The sequence below is a fragment of the Humulus lupulus genome, chromosome X (genome assembly GCF_963169125.1).
Source record: "Humulus lupulus chromosome X, drHumLupu1.1, whole genome shotgun sequence".
NCBI classification, from domain to species: domain Eukaryota; kingdom Viridiplantae; phylum Streptophyta; class Magnoliopsida; order Rosales; family Cannabaceae; genus Humulus; species Humulus lupulus.
In genome coordinates this window covers 222,484,537-222,505,294 of record NC_084802.1, presented here as the reverse complement: position 1 = coordinate 222,505,294, position 20,758 = coordinate 222,484,537, and the positions used below count along the sequence as shown (strand labels likewise).

The 20,758-nt window shown below is 35.6% G+C and overlaps 1 protein-coding gene and 1 long non-coding RNA gene across 2 annotated transcripts; both read right to left on the bottom strand.

Moving 5' to 3' along the window:
- Positions 1-400: 400 nt before the first annotated feature.
- On the bottom strand, positions 401-3,017 carry LOC133805206 (uncharacterized). Its single transcript, XR_009878889.1, has 3 exons — positions 2,919-3,017; positions 2,743-2,812; positions 401-466 (listed from the first exon to the last, which is right to left on the bottom strand). It is a non-coding gene; the product is annotated as an uncharacterized LOC133805206 (long non-coding RNA).
- An 8,695-nt stretch (positions 3,018-11,712) lies between these two features.
- Positions 11,713-12,204, bottom strand: LOC133807053 (probable calcium-binding protein CML44). Its single transcript, XM_062245191.1, has one exon. It carries the CDS (start codon positions 12,202-12,204, stop codon positions 11,713-11,715), a length of 492 nt encoding a protein of 163 aa, XP_062101175.1.
- Between the last annotated feature and the right edge of the window lie 8,554 nt (positions 12,205-20,758).

Here is a 20,758-nt window from a genome sequence, read left to right as displayed (position 1 = left end):
ACTTGTGAAAAGAAACTACTTGAAATATTACTGTGCTATAAAGATGACATAAAGGTGAAAGTGAAACTTTTTGCCACTGTGTCTTGATAACATTTAATGATATCTCACCAAAAACTAGCAGATTCCCAAAACACACCCACAAATAATTAAATGTCACAATCATAAACAAAAACTAAAGCACTAAGGATATACATTTTCCTTTAAAGAAAAAATTACCTGCAAGCAGCGTACGTATCTCTTCATATAGCCTAAATCATTCACCAGCAGCACCTCCAAAGTTTTCACCAATTGCCGAGCTGATGCCACAAACCTAACATATAATTAGCCCCATCTAAATCCAGTCAGGACATTTAAAGTCAAGTCAAATCATTAAAGTCATACTGCATAGGAGTCGTAACAAATTGAACACCAATGATCTAAACAAATACGTGACCCTTATTGGTGTGAAAATTATCCAACACAGAGACTACAGATATAGAAAGCATCAAGAATTACATCACATTAAGACCTAAATATGTCAAAATAAATAATCCTACTACAGAATTAAGTAATATACCCAAGGGAGCTTGAGAAAAATCAGAAAAACATTATCAAATGCATTATTCTATAAAGGCCATATGATTCATATTCATCCATATCTTAATTCAAAAAAGAATTACAAGGGAATCCACATCTTAATTAATATATCAGCAACTACGGTTGTGTGAATCCAAATCATTACTTACTATAATCAACATGAACAAAATAGAATTCAGAAATCCAAATATAAATAAGCATAATAGAAAACAAAATGAAGATTCAAACAAAGCTTGGGAACTACTGCAAGATGAAAACTAAAATAAATAAATAATATAACAAGTGAATGCAAAGCCAATCCCATAACTATCATATAAACTATAACTTACCAAAGCTATAAATAAGAAAAGAGAATATAGTGCAAATAAAATCAAACTTGTCAAACAACTTGCTGCCATTAAGAGAATACAGTGAATGTATATCAATATGTATTATCAGTATATTTGTATTTTACTGTTTTAACAAGTTAATAACGAGTTCATATAATCCTGTAAGTAAACCGAGAGGCATTTATATAGTGATACTATTTTTTTCCATCATTTTGCAGAAAAGGAAAGGGAGTTGGGGGTTGTTCACGGTGAAATCAAGTCATTGAGAGCAACTGAAACTCTTAAAGATAAGGCAGTAGAAGAGGTACCGAAGAAATTTCTGCCAGCCTACTATATTCACTTGAGTTTCACATACAATAAATTCAGTATTCTAACACTTTAATTATGTCTGAAGTTAGTTTTTTTGTGTTGTTATTTCCTTTCCAGCTCAAGAACGAGGTTGAAAAAATGGATGAAAAAGTCTCTGTCACTGAAAATATTCTTGAGCACAAGGTGAATTATGGTCTTTCATGAGATATTTTCAAACATTATGAGTGTCCTTCAAATAAGATCTAATGGAGGCATTTGCATTTTGACAGGTCATGGCTAGAATTCAAGCCCTTACTTTTTTTTCAATTGTTTTCTTGTTAATATCATCAGATTGTAGCCCTCCAAGAAGATAAGAAGGCTTTGGAATGCCACACCAAGTCAAAAGAATCAGGTTTGCTTGAAGCAGAAAGGATTTTGCAAAGTGCTTTAGAAAGAGCTTTGATAGTTGAAGAGGTTCAAAACCAGAACTTTGAGTTGAGGAGACAGATTGAGATCTGCCAGGTATTTATAACATCACACCAGATTCTATTTTGTTGGTTCGGCATATACATATGGTGAGGCTGAATTGTCAAGGTAACTGACATGTGTAACATGTGCAGGAAGAAAATAGAATCCTTGAGAAAACAAACTGCCAAAAGGTTCAGGAGGTGGAAAAGCTTAGCCAAACCATTCAAGAACTTGAGGAGGTTGTTCTAGCTGGAGGAGTTGCAGTCAATGCTATTCACGATTACAAATGACAGATAGAAGAATTGAATGTGAGTCTAGATAAATTTACTTGTTGTCTTTTTGAGAATTATGGTATGCTAACCTCATTTGAGTAAAAAATTCAGGAGGAAAAGAGGACTCTAGAGCGAGAACTTGCAAGAGAAAAAGTTTAAGCAAACCGTATAGCAACTGTGGTGGCCAATGAGTGGAAGGACAAAAATGATAAAGTTATGCTAGTTAAGCAGTGGCTGGAAGAAAGAAGGCTTATGTAGGTATAGTTTGATTACCTCATAAATTTCCTACAAATCCTACATTTGACACAATGTTACAACTCAATTATGCCTTTCCACTGCTTTTCATCTACTGTTCTTTCTAGTTGTACAAGTCTCCTTACAAATAAAAGAAGAAACTTATTATTACGTATATGTTAGCATTTATTTTCACTTATTCAGTGAATTTTCAATTCTACAATATGTAGGCAGTAAAAAATCAACACAAACCAGTAACAAAATACACCAAAGCCAATAGCAAAATAAATATTCTAAGCCATTAAACCAGTAGCAAAATGCACCAAAGATGTTTTCAAAAAATACCTTCTTGCTTTCAAAAAATTCCATATGCACTAACAAAATGCAAAAGTAATGTCATCACAAACAAATAAACCAAGCTCTTCTCTTCGTTGTGTAATAATGACTAAATGATATTCACATTCAGTCATAATACAAACAATATATAGCAACCACCAAAAAACTCTATTTGAAAGGGTTTGTAAAATTTTGTAACACTAAATGTGCATAAGAATGGATCAAGGAAAAGAACAAACCTCCAAATTGTCAAGAGTGACATGCCCAACCTTGATCATCCCATTTTCCATCATCATTCAATCGGTAGACCTTAACATTGAAATTTATGTTAAAAAACTAAGGTTAATTAGTCAAACAAACATATGTATACATAGGTTAATTAGTTATATATATATAGCTAAAAATAAAAATCCACCTGAGAATGAGACACGCATGGAGAGGAAGATAGAGAAAAAAAGAGAACCACATCTGGGCCCTTGTTCTTGCTTGTCGCCTAAGGGCTGAGGCAGAGAGAAAAAAAAAAGGGTGGGTGTTGTGGTGTGGTTCAAGGGATCATCCTTCAGCCATCAATGGCCTGATGACATCAACGGTGGTAAGGGAAGGAATAGCTGGAGAGACTAGAGAGTAAAGGTGCGAGAGAAGGAAGTGATAACAACAACACAGAGAGAGATAAAAAACATATATATACACTACTAAGTTGTTATTAAGACACACCAGAAGTAAAATCTAACGAGTCCATGTATCAAAAGTTTAATTTTTTTCTTAGAGGACCTGCATAGGTCAATTTGTGCCTTCAATATTTGCTTGCCAAAATATAGATGACTTAATTACCAATACTGTAGGAAGGAAATCATACTTGTTGTAAGCCTAATCGATACTACGGATTTAGCTTCGTTTACTATGGACATTAGATATTAAAAAATGCGAGAAAGAAAAATGAAGATATGTCTATAGTTCGATTTCTTTTAATAAAAACTTCATTGCAAAACTGCACTAAATTTCTTGGTGGGAGGGCCTAAGCTCATAACGCAACAACTAAAAAAGCTTTAGTCTTGCAAGTTAAATGGCCAGATATTCACCATAACGTCGAGTAACATGAGACTATAACACAATTAGATCAAAAACATCTATCATATAAATAAATATACTATACTAAGAGGAGCAAGATCAATAGAGACTAAATAGATCAGATATACATAACAGAATACAATAAAAACACTAATGAATAATTCAGATTCGAAAATACTATCACTAATAAGTACATGAACAGCAATTAAGACTCATTCACCTTGTTAAAATTTCCATATTAGAGCAATCACACACCAAAACAGAAAAGGAGCAACTCAAAACGCAAAGAAGAAAAATTACACATACGGAATTGAAATTAACATACAGGTCGTGCAATGCAAATCAATAACACAACGATTTGACGAGAAATTGGAAACGAATTCCATAATAGCTGAAAACCCAGATCAAAAAAATCACAAAAACATGAAGAACCCAGACACAAAACGCAAAAACAAAGCAAACCCATATCATAAAAATCATCGAAAAACTTGAGAGAAAAGAAGAATTGACGAGAGAAAGAGTCGAGAGAAGGAACATACTCGTGTGGAGGCAGAGAGAGATGGTAGTAGCTTCGCTCAAGAGCTTATTACAAAGAGGGCACGTCCTGCATGCCTCCATCCCTCCTCGCTTTAACAATCTGACCCGCCATCTCTGTGTGCGACTCTCTCTCTCGCTCTCTCTCTCTCTCTAGGCTGAGAAATTGGTGTCTACTGAAAAGGCATTCGACTCAAATAAATTGAATATATATATACATTGATTATATGATATTAATTGAAATCTAAATGCTAAAAAAACAAAAACAAAATACCTCACAGAAAAACAGAGGTCCAGCGGGAGAGATATCAGAGAGAAAGAATGACGGGGAAGCTGGCACAGTCATGGTGTGTTTCAGCGACTCGCATGAGAGAGAGAGAGGGCTGAGGAAACTAAGTGAGAGAGAGAGAGAGGAAACTAAGTGAGAGAGAGAGGAAGAGGAGGCGACACTGATTTAGGGAGCTGGTTTGGGTAGTTTAGGGTTTAGGGATTCAATGAGAGCAAAGTTTCACATGGCGCCTTATTTCTTTTCATTTGGCGCCTAACACATACAGGACTTGTTAAAAAATAATTAATTCTCCTTTTTTTTTTCACTTGCCCATTAATAACGCTTCTTCATTTATGTAATATTTTAATGTAACATATAGTCAAAATTGTTGTAGTGATAATAGTTTAAATTTTGGTATTTTTTATGTTTTGATTTACATATTATATATGGTGATTCTAGTTATAAAATTAAATCCTGTTTTTTTTTCTAATATGCTTTAAAAAAATATTCAAAAATTCTAAATTAAAAATAATGAATGTTAAAAATTTATTTGATCAAATTTTAATTATTTAATTTAAAATTTTTTAAGGCCAATAAAAAATATATAAATATATATTATTTACTTAATGGCTAGGACAATTATAATAAGTAATTTCTCATAAAAAAAAACTAAACAATAAAATAATAAATATATATGTCTTTTGTACACTATTACATATATGTTTGGATAAACAAAATACATTAACTGACAAAATATATAATTAATACAAGAAAGAAAAGAATAAATTTAAATAGATAAATAATTTTTTGTTATAGTTTTGAAAACATAATTGATAGAGTAGTAATTGAAATACTTAATATGAAGTTTTAAAATAGAGAATCTTACATAAAATGACAAAACTGACACTATTTTAATTTTTTTACGGACAAATGACATTTTTAACATTTTTATTGTTCAAACTTTTTTTTTCTTTCATTTTTACGGACTCCCTTGGCTGTGATCTTTTTCGGTGAGGTAGCGGCATAGAACCTAGGTATCGAACAAAGAGGGTTCCTGGGCTTGCGCAGAGGGCTGGGTCGGTTTGGGTGCTGGTGGAGGTGCGGGTATGCATGGTCGAACGACGATAGAATCTCGACTAGAGGTGTGGATTGGGGTTCGCGAATCGCAGGGGAGCTCGAAGCTTGGGACGGGGCTTGCGCCTGGGTGCTTGGGGATCTCGTGACATGTAGCCAAGATGGGGAGAGGCGAGGGGTCATGGGTGTGCAGAGGCCTGGGACAGATCGGGTGTTGGTGGAATTGCGCCTGTGAGTGGTCAGACAACACTATGGGCGATGGAGCACAAATCTTGGATGGGGCACATGAATCGCAGGGGTGCTCGGAGCTTGGGTCGGGGTGCATCTGGGCTCAATTTTGGGGCTTGGGTGACGATGAGGCTAGGGGTTCTAGGCTCACGGTGGTTGGGTAGTGAGGGCTGGGTGCAAGTTTTGAGTTTTTTCAATGTTGTTGTTGTGAGGGTGTTGTCGTATTGCATTTAAGTTGCTTTTTTGATATTGTATTGCAGTGTGTTACTTTTTTAAAATGTTAGGGTTGCACTGTATTGTTGTGAGGTTGTTGTTTTTGTGTTGTTTGACTTTTATGTATAGTTGTTTTCATGTTGATTTTTAGTTGTTTGAGTTTATATATAATTGTTCTGTTGTTTTGTTGATGTCAAATTATTGTTTAGTTATTTTTAGATATATTTGATTTAAAAAAACATATTAACATGCAGTGGGTTAATGTTTGGTTGTTGTCTTATTGTTATTTTTTACTTGTTTCATTGACACAATATTTTTTTAAATGTAAAACTTTAAAAGACGTATTTTTCGAAAACTTAAGGTAGTATTTTTGAAAATAAGAACAGAGACGGTAAAAAAAGTAAAAAAGCACTAAAAAAAAATGTTTTGAAAAAACCCATTTGAAATATGTGATAAGAAATTAGTATGACTCATTTATTACTTTTTATTTTTATTTTCAATTTATTTACCTTATTTATATGACTTTATTATTGTTTTAATTTTTTAAAATTTATCTACCTTATTTAGATGAATTTAAGACTAATGTTGTTAGAAAAAAAATGTTAAATTTGGCAGAAATCAACCATTTCCATTATACTCACCTTTGAAATATATAAAGATATAAGAAAAAACTAGCAGAAGTAACTGGATGAGTAAGACTTTTCCTATTATTGCGACACCGGTCCCTTGGAAGTTTGCTACAATACCAAAGACTTCCTAGCCTTTTCCTATTACTGGATCTGTACAAGAGGACTCTATTGTAAGACTAAGATGCATGCTTGATGAAAACCAACAACAGAAGACAAAAAAGGGGAAGAAGAAAGAATCACCAAGCCAACCGACATACGAACTCAAGCAACTTATGGTTCATTCAGCCACAAATCCTCTGTCACAAATGATTCGACATACAAGCACTCTCCACATTGCAGAAAAAGAAGCAGACTCAGATGATAAAAGCTATTCGGCTAGTTCAGAAGATTCTTCAGATGACTAGTCTGAAGAAATGAGTTCAACTTCTAATGATACTATACCTAGTGATCCCGAAAGTCTATTTAGTGAAAACTTATCCAGCGATGACAATGGAGCAATTCCACATTTGATGGTTCAACCTGCTAAATCAAACTCACAGACCGAACCAATTATCACAAGTGAAGACGAAAGTGGAAATGAATCAACAACACCGCACGTTCCCCAAAAAAGAAAGAGTAAAAGTTCAAACTTTCAAACTTTTACTTTAAATAACCTCCCTCCATCAAAATGGCGCGAAAGGTTCCAAGAGTTTCAGGCTTGGCTCAGCCTAGAATCACAAAGACTAGAAGCACAGACAGGAACGGTTCTCCTCAACTTTGTCTCCCATTTTACAGGCATCCTACAAGACTGGTGGACAAGTCTGGGCAATTACAGACAGATGACATTTTTACAACTTCCATCTGTCACCAATGCCCTAACCTATCTGTACGTTGAATTCTGCAGACAAGACGCTCAAGTCACTGAAAGACTACGCGCATAATTCTTTAAACTAAAATGTTGTTCAATGGATAATAGGCATTTGGAGAAGCATTACAAAAAGATGACTCAACGGTTCTACCAAATAGGTGGAATTGATGATCTAATTCTGAAATAGACTTTCCTATCTTCTATGCCAGAACCACTAGAAGAAGAAACCTACAGACTTCTCTCAAGAACAGGAAGAACCCGAGCTGATGCTACGATTGGAGAAATCTATCAGCTAGTTCTAAAGGCATTGGAAAAGATGTGCTCTCAACACAAATTTATCCAAGAATTTATGAAACAATCCAAGAAGCTCGGAAAGGTTTGTAGCCAAAAGAACCTACAGATCAAATTCCCATCAGAATCAGCATGTTCTTGTCTTCTAGAAAAAAGGAAACACAACAAAAGGTTCAAAACCTTTAAGACCTTTAAATCCTCAAAGGGAAATGGACGTCGCTCATTCAAGTTTCTAAGAAGGAAGCGCTCTTTCAGGAAGAAGTCCGACAGATGTTTCATCTGTGGCGACAAAAGACATTATGCCAAACAATGTCCCAAAGTGAAAACTGCCAAACTAATCTCCCACATTCGACAAGCAACTGGCATATCTCTCGAAGAAAAGGACCAAGAATCCATCTCCTCAACTGATGACGAGATAAATCCAGAGTCCCTCTGTGCATTTGAATAACAAAAGGCTTCAAATGAATGCTACCACATGGAAGCTATCAACACAATACATCCATCACCAATCATCTCCACGCAGATCCTCTCTACAAAATATGCTCGGCCAGTCAAAGTAGCAGCCTTCTTTGATACACGAGCATCATACACCATGATGAACCCTGATGTTCTCCCTCCAGAATATTGGAGGAAAGAAAAACAATTCTTCCAAGCTGCAAATGGAAGCATTTTCTGTACAGAGCTCATCAGTAAACCAATTAAATTACAGTTCTTCCCAGGATGCTCTATCATTCATAGATTAATTGGCTCAAAATTACAAGGGAATAAATCTAATTAATGGTTTTGATGTCTACATAAAGGAAAAGGGTTTACGAATCCTTCCTGGTGACCTTGGCTACAAACAACATTTTGCTCCATAGGAATCCATACCAAACTACTTTCTCATGCCTCCTGATCCATTCTCCAAGGTCAGACAATGACTCATAGAAAATTCTTGTGCCACAAGTCATGCCGAGTTCCACCAAAAATGCGAACGCCCCTATGGAAAAATCATCAGTTCTTCATCAGTTTACCATTCAAGCTCAATAAAGACATTAACCCTACCAAGGCAAGTCACCCAGGCATGAGCCCAGAGCATCAGAAAATGGAAACCGAGGAATGCTAAGATCTAAAACAACAAGGATTGACCGAACCAACAACCTCTTCATGGGCATGCCATTGTTTCTATGTTAATAAGAGATAAGAGCACGCTTTGGGAAAACAAAGGTTGGTCATCAATTACAAGCCCTTGAATGACTTTTTGGCAGATGATAAATTCCCCCTCCCAAACAAAAATTCCCTATTCGCAAGTCTGTCAAAGGCTCAAATATTTTTGAAATTCGACCTAAAGGCGGGATTTTGGCAGTTGTGTATCAAACAGGAAGATAGCCCAAAACGGCCTTTTGCATGCCAAATCACCACTATCAGTGGACTGTCCTTCCTTTTGGTCTCAAAACAGCCCCATCACTGTTCCAGAAGGCCATGACTAAAATCTATGGCCCCATTCTAGACAAGGCCCTGATCTACATTGATAATATATTGCTTTTCTCACAAGATGAACAGGCCCATCACAATCTATTAGCTCAGTTCATCTCTCTCACAAAAGCCCATGGGGTCATGTTATCCGAAAAGAAGATGATCATTGGACAAGCCCAAATTGAATTTCTGGGGATGAAGCTTATTAAAGGCCAATATGAGGCCCAACCTCACATAGCCCAAGAATTTTTTCCAGAAAAGGACTTCACAAAGGTCCAAATCCAACAATTCTTAGAAATTGTAAACTATTTACAGGATTTTGTCCTGCGACTTTCAGAAATGACAAGACCACTCAGTGACATGCTTAAAAAGCAAACTCCACCATGGTCATAAGAGCAAACTGTAGTAGGCAAAAAACTAAAGGAGATAATGCAGACACTACAACCTTTGCAGATTCCTTCTGATGGAAAAACAATCTTGTAAACAGACGCTAGTGATCGGTATTGGGGAGCTGTCCTACTTGAACAAGACAAGAGAGGGAAAAGAAAACTATGTGGATGCAAGAGTGGTCACTTCAAAGACTCTCAGCTCCACTATCATTCTACCCTAAAAGAATTATTGGCAATAAAGATTGGTATTACAAAATTTGAATTCCATCTGATAGGTCATCATTTCTTGGTAGAAACGGACTTTGCCGTGTCAAAAGGAATGATTGGTCTAAAAAAGAGCAAAACGAAAAATGCCCAACTTTTGAGATTGGTAGTCTGGTTTGACAACTACTCTTTTGACATTAGACACATTTAAGGAAAAGACAATACTGTGGTTGATTTCTTATCCAAATCACCCCTGCTATAAATCTAGCCTCAGGATACTCACCAAGAACCATTCCCATTGTCGTCCAAAAATCATCGCATACCATCCCATTCATACTCATGATGGTTTCTTCCTCCTCTATCAAACACAACCAATCTTTTCCCGGGATGCAAAAAATATCCTTTCGAAGACGTCCAACAAATCAGCTAGAGAAAGACCAACTCACAGAGCAATCTTTCTTCAGAATTTTATGATTTCCAAACTTGGACCTTCTATACAAAATGACTTTGGAATCCATCCAAAGTATCCATTTTCCCAAATCCTACCTCTTCGAGATGCTATCTTCACACCAAAACCAGTAGCTCACCTTTTCTGGTATTTGGCTAGTGTTTTTACCATAGCTGTCGAGGTACAAACTATGGTCTTGCACACATCTATAAAATCATTCTTAGACCAAGAAAGGTTCAAACTAGCTTACCAAGTCCAAATGGACATTCTATCCTGGTTCACTCCATTGGAAAATAGAAAAAGGTTCTATCGGCTGAATGGAATAAAGTCCAAAATAACAAGCCCACTTTTATCTACCCACCAGACCCAAATGTTGCCAGCCTAATGATCTGTTATACTGTTCTCTTTCTTAGTCTTAATGCCAAGCTTGATGCAGAATAGAATATAGTTACCAACCCGGCATTCGAAGTCTACGAGTCAAAAGAAGAGCCATTATGTGGTCTTGGGGGCCAAGAATACATGAGCCATTATCTCTTATCTCTTATTGACGTAGAAAGCATGGCATGCCCATGAAGAGGTGGTTGGTTCGATCAATCCTTGTTGTTGTAGATCTTTGCATTCCTCGGTTGCCATTTTCTGATGCTCTAGGTTCATGCCTTGGTGAATTGTTTTGGTAGGGTTAATGTCTTCATTGAGCTTGAATGGTAAATTGATGAAGAACTGATGATTTTTCCATAGAGGGCGTTCGCATTTTTGGAGGAACTCGGCATGAATTGTGGCACATGAATTTTCTACGAGCCGTTGTCTGACCTTGGAGAATGGATCAGGAGGCATGAGAAAGTAGTTTGGTATGGATTTCCATGGAGCAAAATGTTGTTTATAGCCAAGGCCACCAGGAAGGATTCGTAAACCCTTTTTCTTGGTGTAGACATGAAAACTAATAATTAGATCATTCCCTGGTAATTTTGAGCCAATTACTCTATGAATGATAGAGCATCCTGGGAAGAAGTGTAATTTAATTGGTTTACTGATGAGCTATGTATAGAAAATGCTTCCACTTGCAGCATGGAAGAATTGTTGTTCTTTCCTCCAATATTCTGGAGGGAGAACATCAGGGTTCATCATGGTGTATGATGCTCCTGTATCTAAGAAGGCTGCTACTTTGACTGGTTGAACATATTTTGTAGAGAGGATATGCATGGAGATGATTGGTGATGGCTGTATTGTGTTAATAGCTGCCATGTGGTAGCATTCATCTGAAGCCTTCTGTTGTTCGAATGCACAGAGGGACTCTGGGTTTATCTCATCATTAGTAAAGAAGATGGATTCTAGATCATTTTCTTTGAGAGATATGTGAGTTGCTTATTGAATATGGGAAATTAGTTTAACAGTTTTCCCTTTGGGACATTGTTTGACATAAGAAAATTATGGATGAGTTGATATATATGTGTTCTTTGTAGAGTCTCTATATTGACCATCATATAGTCACTTCTGAATATTATAAAACTACTATATATCTAATAATGAATATTGACAAGGATAATAACTATCGTTACACTTATTAAGAACTGGTATGCAACATCATGCTTTTGAACTCTTCAAAATCAAGCTTGCCGTCGAAATTGGCGTCGAAGGCATTAATCATAGACTTGCAATCTCTGTCACTGTTCTCTACCATCAAACCTAATCTTATTAGTACTCTTTGAAGCTCCTCACAAGAGATGAATCTGTCGTCGTTTTGATCGAACACCTTGAACACCTTAACAATGTCAATAATGATCTCCTCAACCTCAACCTCAACCTCATCTTGATCTTTTTCATTATATTCGTCTTCATTATTGCCACTATGCTTTGATATGGATTCGTAGAAGAACAAGAACTCGTCCAAGTTGAGGCTTGGTTTTCCAACAAAGGACTCAAGCTCTGTCTGGCTAAACTGAACACCAATCCTCTCGAGAAGCCAGCTCAACTCCTCAAGGCTAACTTGGTCATCGCCATTCATGTCGAGCTTTTGGAAGATCCTCTTTAAGTCGTTGGTGGTTAAGGGAGACATATTGGCAAGAACTGAGAATGCTGAAACGTTAGAATGTATAGATACAACTTGGGTTGGGAAGAGAATGGGAAAACAGAGAAGTTTCTAATTACTATAGTACTATAGCGTACTATACCTCTGAGCTTTTATAATGATATTGAATCATTTATGTATTGACCAAATATTTAGTTGTGTTAAAGAGTTATAATGGTTGCTGTCTATTTATAAACGAAGACTTGGAAAAAAATGCACACATAGAAATTGTTATGGTTAATTTTCCTGCTAAAAAGTTAAAATAAAATAAATTGGTATGTGGTTCTTAATTTAACACGTAGCCACGTATTAAATAAATGGTCTTAGATTAAACTGTAGCTATTAATAGTGGCATTGGAAACTTAGCAAGAAAGCTTCGTGTGTGTATATTATATGTTACAAAATTTATTGAGTATTACATTGTATATTATATATGTGAACGTAAACAAAACCGACCAAACGTCAGGAGTTGTTCTAGAAATTTCGCGACAGGATGGGATATTTTTGTTCCTCGACTATGTGGAAACAAAAATCTTTTCTAAGATTATACTATTGTTTTATGTGAAGACAGTAGCTTTAGCTTGGTACAAGAGAAGATTTCCAAATTTGAAATTATTTGTAATAGTAGAGACAAAATTCACGCATGTGGCGTATTATTACAAAAGCTATGGAATACGAAAAGATGCATGTAACAACTCAGACTTATTATTATCCAAATAGAATCATCACTACAAGAAACGGGATTTCCACCGACAACAAAGTTCGTCGGCAGAAGCATGTATGTCCTCGCTACAGATTCTACCAACGACATGTGGTTAATAGAACGTTCTCAGTAAAGCTTCGTCAGTAGATATCAACTTCTATCGACGACAATAAATGTGTTGTTGGTATACCTTATACCGATGACAATTGTTGTCGGTGTAAAACCAAAATATCATAAGTAGAAATCTACCAAATTTTAGCATCTAATAAATCTATATTGAGAACAATGTCATCGGTATAGCTTGAATTGACATTTTTATTTATTTATTTATTAATTTAATTTGAACTAAAACTAAAAAAATAGATTAAAATTAAAACTAAAACAATAGACTAAAATTAAAATACTTATATTAAACATTTAAATAAAAATACAAGAGTACGTTTGCTCAATTCAAATAAAAGAGTTGTTCTAAAGATAGAAATATAATAGTCTAAGAAAACAAAACTCATATATAAGTCCTCCTACTGACTCGGTCCTCCAACATCAGGATCATTAGGTGGTGGGGCAAATTGAGATCACAGGGTGATACAATGAGTCTCAATGTGCTCCTCTAATTGTCGAAGACACTCTCTCATCTCAACAATCTCCTCATCTCTAGATTGCAATGGAGGATCAATAGTAAATGGAGCTTGTTCCCTTATGGTAAGGATATGACTGTATCCTTTCTGGTGGTCATGTCATTTTCCAAAGACGGTTTGTACCAAGGAAAAGTCGTTATCTTCAGGTAAACTCGAAACAAGTGTGGAACTCTCAGTCTCAGTTGACTGTGTCTGCTGTGTGTCGCAATATGCCTGCAATTGTTGCAATGATAGCATATATAATGTAATTATGTACTATAAGTAAAAAATTAAAAAGACAGAAAAATGTTTTAGAAAAAACTAACATACTTAATTTTCTCGGCTGTTTCACTCACCCACCCTGTGCTTACTTTGTAGTCAGTATCCATCCAGGAATTCGGGATCGGTGGAAGTTGCCCAGTCTCTATATTGCGATGTCACGTACATAATTTTAAAAAAATTATATTTATAGGTAAATAAGAAAAACAATCTTAAGAAAATTAAACTAACTCACTTTTTTGTAGCGCAACACTGGGATGGACTAAAAACCTCCATAACTGGGCTCTTTCAGTTTCATCTTATTTCCCTTGTTCACCTCAGAATGTTTCTACAAAAAGTTAGTTTTAGTAATATATTAAATTAAGACAATTAAGTTAAAAAAATACCATCACGTCTGGGCATCAAAAAAACTCAATGGCTTTCTACCACTGTGCTTCTGTACAACCACCATAACGATTTCTTGGCTCATTAATCGTTAAATGTTCCTTAATATCGTGCTTCCAATCAGAATACTTTTTGGCACATGATGCATCAATGCCTTTCAATATCCTAGACATGTGCCCTGGTCCATATCGCATACGCCCGATATCAAACAAACCATCATAAATTACAAACATTTATTAGTAAATATGATATATAATTAAATAGAATAAACATAAATATAGAAATGACTTACCTCCAGATGTGCAAGTATTCTTTGTTTGAAGACCTTCGGTACTTGTGGCCATTGAGTACAATCTGGATCTGCATACTATCGGACAAATAATCCTAACTCTCTCGAGAAATTTGAGTTCTAATCTTCGAACTCTTCATATGTTCTCCCTCTCACGTCTCAATCGAGAGGGAGAGGACGCCCCAACTCTTCTATTTTTTTCTCTCGTGTGTAATCCCTTGTGGCATCCATGCTTTGTAGGAGGCTCTATTGTATGCAAATTAAGTATTTTTAAATTTTAAAAATTAATAACCTAATCAATGTATAATATATTACCTCATTCATAATCAGCTGGGATATCTGACGTGCCATGTGGAGGATCGCATCCTCCACCATCACCCCCGTGGGATAGAGAAATAACGTCAGCCATATCTGAGAAATATAGATATTAAAATTATATTTATAGTGAATATATTACATAAATATGCAACATAATTACTATAATAATCATTTAACGCAAAACATAATTACTTCAACATCAAATTAGATTTAATAAAATCACATTATAAAATTACCACTTAATCGTCACTATAATAATCTTCACTATCACCATCAACTTCTTCTAGGTTATCATCAGTTTCTATGTGTTCCTCTTCCTGCTCATCATCTTCTTCTATGAATTTCTCTTCCTCTTCCCCTTCCTCCTCAGCCTCCTCCTCAATTACAACATTTTCTATATTGGTAAAGTTTAATTAATGGAGACCCTACGTTGAAAGTTGATTTTTTGCAATGGACCAAGATCAACGAATAATTAGAAATCAGACGAACTAGTGTCATGCATAACGTCTACTTCTACGTCCTCCAGTTGGTCTTCAACTTGCGGGATGTCTCACACATTTTTGTGATGCGTTTCTTGGATGACTTTTTAGTGAGATTTATTTTTAAGGTGTAGAAAACTTGGTTAGCTTGAGTTGCTAGGATGAGTTTATCATCTTTGAATGCCTCTGAAATAGTGTTAATACTAGTTATGTTTTGCTCAGACTTTAATTCTGAAGACCTATTAGTGTCAAACCATTTGCACTTAAATAATACAACAGAACAACCAGAAAGATATGACATCGCTAAAACTTCTTCCAACTATCAGTAATAAGTATTATCTTCAACTCCCGCTACAAAGACCCCACTATTTTGAGTTTTGCGATTCTTATCCCTGTCATAATAAAAAATCTAATTCCATTTACAACACACCCAGAGTACGAAGCAACGAGATTAGAAGAACTGTTTGCTAAAGAGAATAACTCTTCATGTGCTTTTGAAGAACCTATTTGTCGAAGATGATAAAACTTATTATAAAACAAAGTAGGAAATTTCTTTCTAAGTAATAGGTCTGGGTTTTCAACACCTCTAGAATAAAGAATTTCCATATGCTCTCTACAACAAACAAAAACAAGTAATTTAAGAGTTACTAAGTATTATAATAAACATGAAATGAAATGATGAACTACTTAAAGTACTTACTAAGGATATGGTAAGATCTCATTGCAATTATTTAGAATATACCAATCCGTTGTTTTCTTCAGTTCATCGTCCAAAATTGTCAAAGTTTAATTACCAATTGGATGACCCTGAGATCAAAAGTCTGGCATCTTTTTAAGTGATGGACCAACATCTACATTTTGGTCTGGACGATTGAACCTTATTTCAACCCCCTTCAAGTACATAGAGGAAAATTTTAATGCCTCATCGACCAAATATCCCTATTCTATTGACCCCTATGGACGTGCTTTATTACAGACATAATTCTTTAACTTTTTCATATACCTCTCAAAAGTATACATCCACCTCATGTGAATCGATCCTCCAAGTATTTTTTCTTCAGGTAAATGTATCACTAGATGGACCATGATATCAAAAAATGCAGGGGGAAGATGTTTTCAAACTTGCAAACAATCTCAAGAATTGAAGTTTTGGCTTTTTCTAAATCTGAGACTATTAGAATTCTTGCACAAATGAGCTTGAAGAAAGTGCATAACTCAATAATAGTTGTGATAATCGATTTCTCTAGGAATGCATGCACACCAACTGGAAAAAGGTGTTGCATAATGATGTGGCAATCATGTTATTTCAAACCGATGATCTTGTTGTCATAATCAGTCACGTTCTTCCTTAGGTTAGATCCAAAACCATCTGAACTGATTTAAGAAATTGACAAAACTTTTGGTGATCTTCAATAGTTAAAGTGAACTTGGCCGCAAGCTTTTCTTATGATTGGTTAAATAGAAAGGATAAGTGTTGTTATACAAGCTAGGTATAGAACACTTAGTGAATTTCACATAGTGTAGATGTGAAATTTGAATTTCAATTTTAGGCACTCAAAAATTGTATTTTTAGGTCAAAAGTGATACATGGAGGTATCAAAGGATCCCCAAAATGTTTGGTAGCATTTGGAGCAATTTTAGGCCCGTTTAGGGGTCAAAAGTTAGAGATGGAGGCGATGTGTCGTTTCTTAAGAGGCATTGCATCGCTTGGATGCAAAAGGGCTCAAAAAGCCTAGCAGGCAATGCATCACTTGCTAGTAGGCAACGCATTGCCTATAGCTTGGTGACACGTCGCCTGACTTGTCCGCATGAACACGTGTTTTATGCTCCAAATGATGAGTTCTTTAGCTCTAATCCTATTGGTTAGACCTAATGATGGTGCCTACACTATAAGACGGTCCTCATAGAGTTTTGGAAGACTTGATCACTCTCTCACATCTCTCTCTAAGCTCTCTCTCTAGCTTTCAAGAATCTTTAGTTTTCTCCAAGAAACTCATAAAGAACGTGCTTGACTTTGTGAGTTTTAGGCTTGTTCAATCTCAATTCCTATTTCCTCTTAGAAAGAGCCTCAAGCATCTATGGTGGGAGAGGAAATAGAGAACTAGAACAATGATACAAATCATGTAAAAGCCTTTGGTTGTGTTTTCCATTGAAGAAGAAGAAGTTCAAGGTGGTGGATTCAACAAGGGTTTTGAAGCATCATCAAAGTTGAAGAATTTTGTTCCAACACTAGGGTTTGTATCATCTTTAACAATCTTTCTTTGGTCTCTATCAATAATAATTTTGTATAGATTCTAGTTATTGTGGTGGTGTAATCTCACTCTCCCCTAACATTCTATTTCTCTATTATCTAAGAAACACCATCATGGAAGATTCTAAATCTTTTTCGGCTCTAACTCAAGACTTTGTAAGATTTGATAGGTTTGATGGGACTAACTTTGTTTGTTGGCAAGACAAGATTAGATTCTTTCTAACCACTCTCAAATTTTTCTATGTCTTGGATAATGACCTAAAGGCCTTGGAACCATCCAAGGAAGACTGCACTAAAAAAGTCATCAAAGAAAGGAACAAGCGCGAAAAGATGAGTTGATATGTAGGGGTCACATCCTCAATGTGCTATCAAAATAATTGTATGATCTCCACACCAGCACCAAGATATCTAAGGAGAAATTGGAAGCTTTGGAGAAAAAGTACAAAGCGGAAGAAGAAGGTATAAAGAAATTCATTATTACTCAATATATGGAATTTAAGTTTTATGAAGTGAAACCCTTCTACCCCAAATACATGAATTTCAAATTATTGTTAATAAGTTTTCTACACTCAATATTGTGGTTCTGGCATAATTCCTTGTGGGTGCCATAATAGCCAAGTTGTCTCCATCTTAAAGGAGCTATTGGAAGAAGAACATCCATAAGAATGAGGGGATTTCATTGGAGGAAATCCTCAAACACTTGAGGATTGAGGAGGAATCTCGTTCTAAAGATAAGAATGAGGAGGATTCTAATGGAGAGACTTCAAAGGCCAATGTGGTGGCCAATCCTCATAGCAAGGGCAAAGTAATTGGGAAGAACAAGGGCAAGGGTCAAAAGCCCTTGGGGACCAAGAAGAATGAGGGACAGTTCCAAGGGACCTTGCTTTGTGTGTGGCAAGAATGTTCACTTTGCTAGAGATTGTAGGTTAAAAAAGAACCATAACAATAAGGCAAGAGTCAACTCAATCAAAGAAGAGCTAGTGGCAACACTAAGCGAAGTAAATGTCATCCATGGAAAGGTTAATGGGTGGTGGTATGATACTTGTGCCACCATTCAAGTTACCTATAAGAGATCTATTTTCAAGACCTTTGAATCTTCAAATAAAGGGCATGAGATACAAATGGGCAATGAGAAAAGGTCCAAGGTTGAAAGCAAGGGGACTATTGATTTTCTCTTCACATTCGACATGAAAGTTCTACTCACAAATGTTTTGTATGTACTGGAAATGAGTAGAAACCTTGTGTGTGGTAATTTGCTTAGCAAACTGGGAATCAGAGTTTGTGATAGATTCTGGCAAGCTCACTTTGTCAAATGTAGAGTCCAAGAACTTTACTTAGCTAGTTAGATGGTAGTATTATAGTAAAAATAGTATTATCTTTATGACTGTGGATTTTTGGTTCAGACCGGGAATTATTTGGACACCCATAGTAGTACGTGTAGATTTTCTAAGTTTAACCTATAGTTTAAGAATATTAAGTTTAACCTAAGATTTGATTAATATGACTGATATTAAGGATAATATTTATTATACTATAAGGTTTAGATAAGAACCAATAGGATTTTAAGCACATGTTATGAATGGGTGATTAAGGATTAAGTATTGTGAGGATTAAATTTAATAAGGCTAAAAGTTTGAATGCTATAAGGTCAGTCAGCAGCTTTGAATACGTTGAGGGCTTAGTCAAGGCTGTTTACTCCATTCAAACTTAGCTAAAAATGTGTAATTTCGTGTTTAAATAATCAGCGTATGCCGATATATCGCAGCACGTAGATACAGAAAACACGAGACGATGCATGACTGCCTCGGGCATACTGGCCCAGGCGATATATCGCCTACAGGGGGCGATATATCGCCTCCTTCAGCTTATTTTGAAAGTTTTTGAATTGTTTTCCCTTTCAGCCATTCAACCTCTTGATAAGTCCAGCACATTTTTGAACGAGTCTTCAGCCTCTGTTGAACAACAATTCAAATTATTTTCACCTAAAAAGATATTATTTTTATTCAAGTAAAATTAAGATCCTTTCATTCCCAAACTCTATAAATAGGACCTAGTACCCAGCCATTATTCATCTTTTGCTCTAAGTTCAGAGGCTGCAAGTGCTAAGTGAGTGTGAGAGTGTAAACACCTGGGTTGGGGAATCATAAGCTTAATCATCATAAGCTTATGAAACACTTGGGGAAGTAAGGTTTTATAGTATTTCGGTTTGAGGTGTAGAATGGTCTTACAAGTCTTCAAGGTAACCCAAAACTCTAGTTCAATTCTGTACTTTTCTTTTAAGTTCTCATAGTCTTCTACTCAGCCTCTAACCTTAATCTTTATTTTGGTTAGGAAATCTAAGTTCTTGAGCACATAAGTTTTTGGTAAGTATGTATCTCAACGGTTTAGTCCTTTCATTTCTTTTTCTTCAAATCTACTCACCCTGTTATATATGGTTTTAGGAGTGTTCCAAAAGTCCCAACTCTGTCCTCACATCCCGGTAACTTTGGTAAGGAAAATAGGATAGAATCTATTTGTTTTATGCTTATGTTATCTTATGTTTTATGTTATGAATATGTATGTTTGTAGGCTTGGGCATATGACCCATATGACTAACAAGACCCCAAATAGATTATGGGCATATGACCTACTTAGCTAGTAGGACCCCACTAATCTCATGGGCATATGACTTGTTTAGTCTATGGGACCCCAAGTAATAATGGAATTATAGTACGTGTATGTAATAAATGTTATGTTATGTCTTTATGTTTCTTATGAAATTTATGTATATGAAGTATGTGTTAGATTTTCCTTGCTGGGCATTAGGCTCATTCCTTTTTGTTTATATGTGCAGGAAAATAGCTATTAGTGGCGGTAAGGTTCGTGGATGCTTGGAGATTGTGTATCGATGGTGAATGGAGTCAAGGAGTCGAGAGTTCGATTTTCGAGGATGTAGTCTTGTTTTACCTTTTTATGGTTTTACATGTATTTTTCCGCACTTTCTTTGTAACTCCTTTTTACTTTAAATTATGTTTTGTTTTAAAGACAATGGGATCCCATATCCTACTTATTTTATGAAAGTAACTCTTATTTCTACAAGTTTCCAATAAAGTTTATGGTATTTTCGCAAATGTAAGTTTTATTAAGGATTTGTATGTATAGTTTCGTTAATGGTCCAAAAGTCTAGAGTAGTGGGTTATTACATCAAAGGGGAATGTATTTATGGGAAAGGGTTATGCATGT

Coding starts and splice junctions, on each gene's coding strand:
- LOC133807053 (XM_062245191.1), bottom strand. CDS start 12,204: ATGTCTCCCTTAACCACCAACGACTTAAAGAGGATCTTCCAAAAGCTC.